The 10,546-nt window shown below is 35.7% G+C and overlaps 1 protein-coding gene across 1 annotated transcript in view; it reads right to left on the reverse strand.

Annotated features, from left to right (window-relative positions):
- LOC131035129 (uncharacterized) overlaps positions 1-9,489 on the reverse strand; it is a 55,400-nt gene extending 45,911 nt beyond the window's left edge. Inside the window, exon 1 of the mRNA XM_057966772.2 lies at positions 9,229-9,489. Coding sequence (XP_057822755.2) covers positions 9,229-9,325 — 97 coding nt within the window. The 5' untranslated portion in view covers positions 9,326-9,489. The remainder of the gene's footprint in view (positions 1-9,228) is intronic.
- Between the last annotated feature and the right edge of the window lie 1,057 nt (positions 9,490-10,546).

A 10,546-nucleotide genomic window follows, 5' to 3' on the forward strand; every position in this document is an offset into this window, starting at 1 on the left:
AAGGTGATTGGAACTCATGAAAGTAGCACCAATTATAGGTTTGAACTCTATAGGAGAGGGATTGGGTGAGTTTGTTGATGGTGTTTTTATGCACTATACAACTCAGAATAAAATACCAAAGGTACTCTATCCTCTCTTGATAAAAAGACTCTCAAATGCTGAAGATTTGCAAAGGATCACTTGAGATGACTCCAAGGTTCTCTAATGTTAGGTCTTAACGTGTTGGATAGCTTCAATGGTATTGATGTGATTTGTTATACTTGCGAGGGGACTTATGTACTTTCTTGCTTCAATTTCAATGGCTATGACGTTCTTCAAATGATATTGCAATATTGCTCCTTTTCCTATCTCTACTGATTGTTGATTAAAAAAAGTGAAAAGGATCAAGGTTTAGGAATGCTATTCTAAACTAAAAAGTGCAGGACAATGGCAATCTTAAGTGAGCTCAACTAAGCTTTGCTTCAACATCTTTGAACATCTTCGCAAGGCTAGTGCAATCTTCTAAGGAGTTCTTAATGATTTTCAAATCACTAACTTCAAACATAAACACCTTCGAGATGAAGCATATTAATGATGAAATAGCAATTGAAGTTAAGTATAGGCTTAATGATTCCGGTTGACCACGTAAGGCAAGTATGCAATCAACACACTGCTAGTAGTATGGATAATGGAGTTTCACTTTTAATCACACATGCATCTTTCACTCATCTAAAACTTTGAAAACAAATTCTATTCTAATTTTTTTTGTTTTTTTATGAATAGTAAGCTCTCACAAAAGATATGAAGAAACAAGCAAATGCTTCAAAATCGAATAAATCACCAACACTTCAATGATTTCATTAATTTTGAAAAACATCAAACAACAATTCTTCAAAGTCTCTTGATCGATCTTCTAATGCTGAATTTCTGCTGCAAATCTAATCTCAAATCTCCTTCTAATTTCTAATCTCTAATAATGCAAATGAAATGAGCTTGGGCTTATATAGAGCTCCTTATTACAATGGATGGCCAAGATTAAAATAGAATCAAGGGCCAAGATCTTGCCACCTGAACCCTAATTAGGGTTTGTTATTACAAAGTACCTAATTTATTGCAAAGCATTAAATGCCTAACAAATGGGAATGTGACATCCATTTGGTACAAAATAAGAGGAAAATCCTCCAATAGGAAAATTAATGCCACATAGGATCATAACAAACTTTCTTCTAGAATCAAGTTGCCCTTATCCTTTTCGCTTCTTGCAAATTCAATGAATCTGGATGTTACTGAATCTATCTCTGTAATAGGTATTGCTGGTAGATTTTCCAATTGATGCTCCAAGTAATTGATCTCGTTGACATTGGTAGCAAAGATGGCATCCCATTCCTGTTTGTCATCTTTTGTCTTGTTAGCAAGTAACGCAAATGAAAGGATGGAATCTAGCTACTGCTCTGAAGGTGACCCAAAGAAGATAGCTCTTACTTTCTCAAGTACAATGTCAACTCCTTCATTCTTCTTTTCTTTAAGAATAATCTCTGCTACTTCTAGGATCTTGTCATGTATAGCGTTGATAGCTTGATCCACTTGTGTACATCCAACATTGATGTCTTCAAATATGAGTCTCCTCATGTGCAGCAAGTTATACCACATCTGAAAATTAGGTGATTGTGCCTCTTCGTGTACTCCTTCATCTATCAATGTCCACTTCAGTGTAGCCATCACTACTTGCAATATGGGCATGGTGAAATCTCGTGTAAATAAAATCATCATATGCTACCTTGAGTCGTTGCATCCTTTCAAGGATTTCCATCACATTGTCAAATGTTCTCACCAATTCTCTAATGAATGCCTTCACCTTCCTGTATGTCTTGGTGATCCATTCTTCCATCAATTGTGTTGATGCCTTTATCCTCTCAAAATCTTCAACTGTATCTGGAGGCGGTAGCAAAGGAGCTGTTGGATTGCATTCCCTCAATGGAACCCTAAGTTGCTTAAGGTGTTCTCTCAATATGCTATTCTCTTTCTCCAATTTATTGTTCTTCTCAACTTCCAGCTTGAGCATGTCATTAACTATTTTAAATGTATCATTCATGTCTTCTAATGCTTGATTAGTGGTGGGAGGACCTAGATTGATGGTCTGCACATCAAACTATTCCGCTGTGATTTCATCTTCCGATTTATCAACTCTTGGAATTGCAACCTGTATGATCTTGGATCCTTCTATATCCCGTGTCATCTTTGACATCCTAGTAGCATTCCTTACTTCATGTTCTTCACTCCTATCCAAGTAGCTTCCTAGATCGAATGGATCTTGCTCTTCTATGATCACCTTCTTTGATAATCTCTCTCAGCCAAACAGGTATAGTTGATCATTCTTCTTCAACCTGCATTTCTTCCATTTGTTGTTCCTCTCGCGGAGGAGATGTCACTTCTTGCTCATCATCATCTCCAATGTTCACATATGTGTCACTACCTGCTTTGTCATTGACTGGCTTGGGTGACGCTACATTGTCTTGTACAACTTGTTGCTTTCCTTTAGTTGAGGCTGCCTAATTTGTTTCCATCTGAAGCACGGATGAAGTACTAGAAGAAAGTCGTGGTGCTGAGCTTGGTTTGTGCTTCTTCTTCGGTTATTCTTTTGCATCAATCTTCTTTTGCCTAGATTCTCTGGCACGAGATGATTGAGCTGCATTTTCACTTTGACCTTCATCTTCTGTATCGTCATCAGTTGATTCCTTTTTTCCCATCATTTGAAATGTCGATTGTATGCCATCATTCTGCCACATACATATATGTCCTTCCACCCATCGCTTGGTATTGAGTAACACTGGCCTCATGAGTTCCCTTAAATATGTGACTTCAATTTCCTACCAATTGACCTTAATTTCCTTGTTTTTCTCCTTTTCATAAGATGGCAAGAGGCGTATTTCACTTCCTTGTGCTTGATCAGGAAGATCAAAGACCTTAGTGGCTCTAATAACTTCAACAGATAGTAGGGAATGCATCTTCACTCTTATTTCGGAATCATCCGGTGCATTCATAAAATGATCTTCTAGATGCAAGAGATGTGCGTGCTTCCTTCTAGTTGTCTTTCGGATATTACCTTAGGGATCAAAGTTGTTCCTCAAAATGTAGGGTTGAAGGTGGAACGTCATCAATTCTTCATCTATCTTCTCTGTCGCTTGCAAGGATGTACACACTTCTAGAGAGTTTCCCAATGTGAGAGGGAAAGTGATCTTTGCTTTCATCTTGTTCTTTTGCACTTTGTCGTATGTCATCAATTGTCTCACCAATTCAAGCAATACCAACTTATCTGTAGGATACCTCGGTAGCATGAGAGGTGGGCATGAGCAACCTTGAACTCTTATATAGGTGACTTTAGGGAACTATATGAACCATGCGCCCAACTTCTTAATCAATGCTTGCACATCTTCAGATAGCCTATGATGAACGTCACCCTGCAAAGTCCTTGTGATGTGCATAGTGAATGCATCATTTGGTCTCCTATGGTGTGTTTGACTGAGGTAATATGGCTGTGTATGAATCGCATGCTCTGAACTACCCTGGCTGGGTGCCAACTCGTCCTCTATACATGAGTCCTACATACTGATAAGCCCAAGTAAGTGAATATATGATGTATGGGCTCATATAGAATGTCTCTGTGTTCTCAAGTCTTCTGAGTTGCGAATCAATGTTGTTGCTAATGATCTTCGCCCAATCGATTCTTTCTTTTCCCAATGACAGGATGTCCATGAAGTAGAACATCCAAGGTTCGAATTGAAAAGCCTGTGGGATGCCAAAGACTTGACTAAGGAGTGTAAGCAAATCGCCAAATTCTTCCTTGAAGTCGATCCTATGAAGCTTTGGGAGCCTAGATACGCCTTGCCTGCTTTTTGATAACCAATACTTGTTGACTATCCCAAGACATTTATCTGGATTGTTGTCATAGACCGCTGTCGCGCTTTTATAGCTCTTGTATATCATGTTTGTGAATTGACGTCTATGAAATGCTTCACGAATCACTTCCTCAAAGAGATAAGCTATCTCTTTCCCATCTAGTGCAGTAATGACTCTTCTATCAGGATCATAATGTCTTGTGCACTCGACGATGAGTTCGTTGCACTACACTGCTAAAGGGAAGTCAGCTGCCTTGACGATACCACTTTCAATCATCCCTCCTGTAGGTCCTGTTGGCCTAGTGGTGTAAAGCGTGCCTTGAAATTTTTTCATGTCAATGCGTCCAAGATTGGTGTCACCTATATTGCCCCAATATGATGTGATCTTTGACTCTACGATGACACTCTTTGAGTCCTCCTTGATAAGCGCCTGTCGCGATCCAGCCATCCTACATCTATAAGAGTTGGCTAAGTTAGTATTTTAATATGGCAAATAGGTGATTAAAAACTGAAAAAAAAACCTTAATAATAACCCTGTCCTTAATAATATAGCCAACCGCAACAAAACCAAAGCAATGAAGACCTCCTTGCAAGTAACTAATATGAAATCTGATCCTTCACAAGACAAAAAAACTCGTCTCGGATCAGCCTTGTAACTTCAGGGAAAATGATAAATTTGCTGATCATATTCAAACCTTTAGAATGGACAAACCAACTCCTTCGAAATTCGTTACTCAGCTGAATGCATGGGACTATCTTAACCTCTGTCACTGTCAAAATATTTATAAAATCAGTCCCATCCTATAATCATTTAAGTATATTAACTCTGACAATGAAAATTAAATCGACAGATGAGATGGTTGCTTGACACTTTAACACTTTTCAATGCACAAAATTGTTACGAAAGAGATCACTCTGATCAAATTTGATAATCACTGAGACAATCAAGCCTCAGATCGGAACTCTATATTGCCAACTTGGAGGTCCACTCGTTGTATGACGACAAATTCACTGTCAACTTGATTCTTTCTTTGAGTTACTTCAAGGAAATCGCTATGTATGCTGATCACAATGTTCACAGAGAATATCCAATCAGATCGAACCCTTGCATCAAAGCATATTCGCTAGTGATGAAGACAATATAACTCAAGTTGCTGATGTTATTGATGAAGTCGCCCAGGTAATGTCGTCAAGTTCTGAAACAAACTTGCTGGTAGTCTGATATGCAATCACACAGTGTGCATCAAACCTCAATCACTTGACTTCAAAAGGTGAATTCGTTGATATTTAATCAGACTTTAATCGCTGATCTCCCAAGATGAATTTGCTGATATAGAAGACCATAATCGCTGCCACCAGATGATCAAAATTTGATCAAAATTCAAATCGCTGTTGTATGTACTAGCTGTATGTAATTCGATCATAGGCAGATAAGAACAAATCGCTCTCAAATTGATCAAATGGAGTGATCAATTTGAAATTAATGGCAATTGATAACTCGTCATATCTTTGTGCGATTGTATTAAATGAAGTTGAATCGGGATAATGAGCAGTTCGAGCACCTTCATTTAATATTCATTCACAAAATTTAAATGACATTCTTAGCTTTCAAAATCGTTGGGCATCTCTACTTAATGTCATTCGACCAAGTTGTAATGCTCTTAAAAAATCGATTAATTAAATTTCAATCTGCAATCATCAAATATTAAATGTGATTGAATTATAATTATATCGCCACCTTTCTTGTTGCATTCGTTGAATGTCACCCATCGTATCGATCAAGGCATCGCCACCTTCATTTAATAATTCAAACTTGAATCCTTGATTGCCCAGCTTGAAATTTGTAAACTTTAATGGTAATATGCTGGCCGCCTTGGACTTTGTGAGTCTTATCGAACTTAAACACTAAATGCCTCTTATTGAATGCACCCTCATCGACCTCTTAAATTGATTTTGATTTCCAAAATTCCACATTGAATGTGTTGTGGAAGATACGTCGTGCAATGCAAAGGTGAAGCTTGCTAAGTGTATGCAAGGCATTATCAATTCTTGATTCATCATGTTGACTCTATGACTCGCATTGTGTGCCACCTCATTGCGTGATGCTCATAACTCTTATGCTTCTTCATTCTACATTCGCTGTGCACCTTCTTATTCGTTGATTAATTAGGTCCCCAATGCGTGACGTGTGCGAGTAAGACGTGACAAGCGCAAAGCTATCACGTAGGCACAAAGGCTTCGCACAACGTATGTAAAAATCAATGATAAGCGTGAGAGCTCCGCACGACGAGTGCGAAAGCAATGCGCGAAGGCAATGTGCGATGAGCGCGTGAAAGCAATGCTCTTCCATGCCTTAGTCAAAATTTTGAATTTTTTTTGAATTTTTTTATTTTTTGGGGGTTTTGAAATTTTTCAAATTTTTCTGTATTTTTGAATTTTTATATTTTTTGGAATTTTTTATTTTAAAAGAAAAGACCCCTTTCTATACTATGCTAAACAATACTATGACACCTAAACTAACGATATTTACAAAGCAAAGAAGGGTCCCCAATTGCAACGGGGCGATGTGTGATTTGGTCCCAACAGAGTTCTACTTCAAACCACTTCTTGTATTGATGACAAAAAATTGTCAACAAAAGATTCTAAGTGCACCTAGAAGTCACAACAGCTTTTATCAATATTTGTTGTTTTCAATTGCAACATTTTGGTAACATGATTATTCCCTAACACTATTTTGTCCCAAATTACGAAGCAATTAAAAAGAATTTTGAGAAAAAGGAGATTAGACAGAAATTAGAGGTAAAAGAAAAAGGAAAAATATTGACATGAAGAGAAATAGAAAAAGAGATAAGATTCTGTCCAAACGCAGAAGCCTACTGTTTAGCAGAGTGCACGTTTTAATGGAATGATATAAATGAAAGGAACATATGTTTTTATTTGTACTTAACAAAGGGAGAACTGAGAAGCATCTCCCATCTCTTGGGACACAGTTTTAGGTCTAGCATCTCCAACACTAAAGACGACTACAAAGATGTCCTCCATTGATAGGAGACTTCACATCTGCATCTCCAGATATTTCTCAAAAAAAAACTCTAAATGTGGAAAAGATCCTAAAGAAAACGAAAAGTCCTTAAAATGAGAAAAAAGAAACACTAAATATTGTCAACAATTCACTTTGTCATTGACTAATTTATTCCCATTATGATAATGGAGTGGAAGAAATCTTTTGAGCACAATGAACAAGCAATGTCAAACACAATATTTAGCAAAGAGATCACATAAGTAAGTGACAACAAAAGAATGATTGAAATCGCAAATTTGAGATTCGTTTGTTTTTGTTCTTTTGTTTCTTTGTTATCTGTTAGTGACAGCTGCATGCAAATTTAGAAATTTGACGTTAAATTTAAGAAACTTAGAATGTTAAAAGTTTAGGATTAAAAGAAAACTTAGTCCAATAAAATTTTAATTTATAAGTTTCGGTTATAAACTCATTAGTTTTTAACTTTTAAAAATATAATTTTTAAGTTCTACAATGTAACTTAAAAATTTAATAATTTAAGTTTTAAACTTATAATTTTAACTTTATATTTTAAATTATTTAAAATATAAGTTTTATAGTTTGTTCTTACTTTTAATTTTTTATATTTTGTAAAATATATATACAGTTTTTTACATTTCTAAATACCTGTCTCCTAGTTTCTCCAAAAATGACATACCAGCACCTATACCTATCTCCTGTACCAGTACCAGTATCAGTCTCCTGGCAATCGCATACTTAACAATGTTCTCATTATTGTACTGCATATTCTGTTTAAAGATTCTATCTGAATTTCCATTTTATTAAGATGATTACTATATGTAGAAGAAATATTGCAACTCTAAAAACTGACTGTTAGATGTTATTAGAAGGCTGCAAGATCATTTTGAGTAAGATTGATTGTGTGGAGAGTAGGGTAGATGCAGTCATGCATGAACAACTTTAAGAGCTACTTCTCACCAAGTAGCCATCTTTTACCATCTTTCAGGAAGTACATTTTCCCACTGATAAATTTGCTTAAATAAATTTAACCATTCTTAAATAAAAAATTACTTATTGTGATTACATTTGCTAAAATTTTAAGTATATTAGATAATCCTAAAGCTAAACAGGAGGACTAGGATTGAACTCAGCAATACTAGCGAGAATAACTCCAAGTCAAAGAAAATGAGTCCTAGTGACTCGGAAGTGAGGAGTAGAAAGGACTAGGTGAACTTGAGGATGTTGACTTGGTGGTCAGCACCTCCTTTGGGGTTCGCAACATGGCTTAACCGCCTCCCGTGGATCTGGGTAAGTCTGGTGTTTGAGACGTTCGCTGACAGCTCGAGCTTTTGGCGCAACGGCAAACATACCAACAATTGGTATCAGAGCCTTGGGTCACAGGTTCGAATCCAGGAGGTTTCCTTCATTCCGTCAGTGCAGAACCATCAGTCGGTGCTGAGGGGGAGATTGATGACTTGGGGTCAGCACCTCCTTCGGGGTTCGCGACATGGCTTAACCGCCTCCCGTGGATCTGGGTAAGTCTGGTGTTTGTGATGTTCGTTGACAGCTCAAGCTTTTGGTACAACAGCAAACATACCGACAGAGGAGACTAGCCTCAACCCGCAATTAAAGTGAGGAGAAAATGTGAGAACTAAGAAAAGTTTCCTTTTTAATTTTTCTCCTAGCATGTCAATACAGTGCAGACAAAGGCTTCGGCTAAACAAAACTGATTTTTCATCATGAATGACAAATTTAGAAACAAATATTGTTGACATGAAAGAAAGACATTTTATTTTATTTTTTACATACAGAGATTTTTCATTGTTCAATTTGCTGTCTTTTGCACATACAACGCCAAACTCAAGACTAGATAGTCTGCTTCTGTGCTATTTCAGACACGTGAGCTAATGGCATTTATAGACTTTATAAAATTGAAAAGCGACTATAAAACACTAAATATGAATTTTTCTCTGTAAATTAATAGCATCCATGCTCTGTCATAATCAGCCTTTATGAAACTAAACAAATAGCAACCGATCAGCTGAAGACATAAGAACATTCCTGCTTTTATAATAAGATCTCTCTGTTTTTGCTCGATTCAAGAAAATGTGCATTTTCACAGAATCTATACAAAATTCACTGTCGATCCAGTCACAACCATACCCATTTACATTAAGATGCCCGTGAGATATTGAATTCAAACATCTGGGGTTTCTCCATTGAAAAATTACATTTTTGGCATTTAACAAAATGCTGTTGCAGTTTAAAGGGCAGGAATCACATTAGGGTTTAGGGTTTATCATATGCAAATGCCAGGTATGATATTATACTTACTAGAACGCCAGTTCTGTAAAGCTGTTGATGTTATGAAAGCCCTAGCTTGCGTACGGAACTTGGAAAGAATGGCGAATGTCCATTGCTGTGGCGCCATGAATTCTAAGCTGTGAAGAAGGAAAAATATTTGTGTCACGTCTTGTTTTGGAGTTGTGATTTTGGGAATGAAGTCATTAAACCTCTTTTAGCACTCCTTTGAAGGTCATATGAGCTAGCATTAAAATGAAGGAGAGCTTAAACTACTGGAATGTTGTTGTTCGCAATGGGAGAGGGCCATTTAAGTTTTAAATGTATAATATTATTGTAATATATAAAAGAAATTTGTTATATAATATAGAATTTCTAAGAAGGTTTAGGACATTGTATAAGATAATTTTTAAACAAGTTTATATTAATATTATGTAAAATATACTTATAAATTTATTGGAGTATTTTGAGTGATTTTTTATCATAGGCATCTCTTATATTGGTGGTTGAGTTAAAATTATGTTGTGTATGTTTATTTGAATCAAGGTAATAAAATGATCTATATTGAAGGCATTGTTGTCAATATCATGGTGTGGAGACTTAGTAGAGTCATAACACTATATCATGCAATTACATAATCAATAATTTTAAAATGATAAATGTACTTAAATTAACATTAATAGTATTATGTATAATGAAAATTTATTATTTCAAGCAGATGTTTAAATGGAACCACTAGACAAAGATATATCTATTACCAACAATGAATATGGCATTTTGAGAGATTGTGTTATCACCTACTTTTCAATCACTTTTACTCTTATTCTAAGTATATGTTCACATGGAGCCATCGTCAAAGCAACATCTCTTAATTGCCAAGAATGAAATGGTGTCTTTTTCATGGCATTATGCACATCGCTTGCCTCCTAATTATTAATTATTTTAGATATTAATAAGTTAACTTACATTTTGTTATATTCTTTAACTTCTAATTAATCACCAGTTCTTTTATGGGAAAGGCACAATCACCTTATGTTATATTAGAAACTATAAACTTACATGTCAATCTCAATTTCAAGAGCATAAGTAGTTATGTTTCTAAATTACAAAGTGAATTGGATGTAATAATCTCTTCAAAATTTTCTCCAATCAAATATGGTTTGGGGCAATCACATTTAAAGCATCTTAATCAAATGAATTAATTATATGTTATCTTAAACGAGTAATTAAAAACTCATTAGAAATCTAACATGTTAAGTAGTTGATGTTAATTCATATCAACTAAAGTACATGAGTATATATCATTGTGTTGTATTTCAGTGTAAACCTATTCATCCCTATATGATCAAAG

The sequence above is a fragment of the Cryptomeria japonica genome, chromosome 6 (genome assembly GCF_030272615.1).
Source record: "Cryptomeria japonica chromosome 6, Sugi_1.0, whole genome shotgun sequence".
In the NCBI taxonomy this organism is placed as follows: domain Eukaryota; kingdom Viridiplantae; phylum Streptophyta; class Pinopsida; order Cupressales; family Cupressaceae; genus Cryptomeria; species Cryptomeria japonica.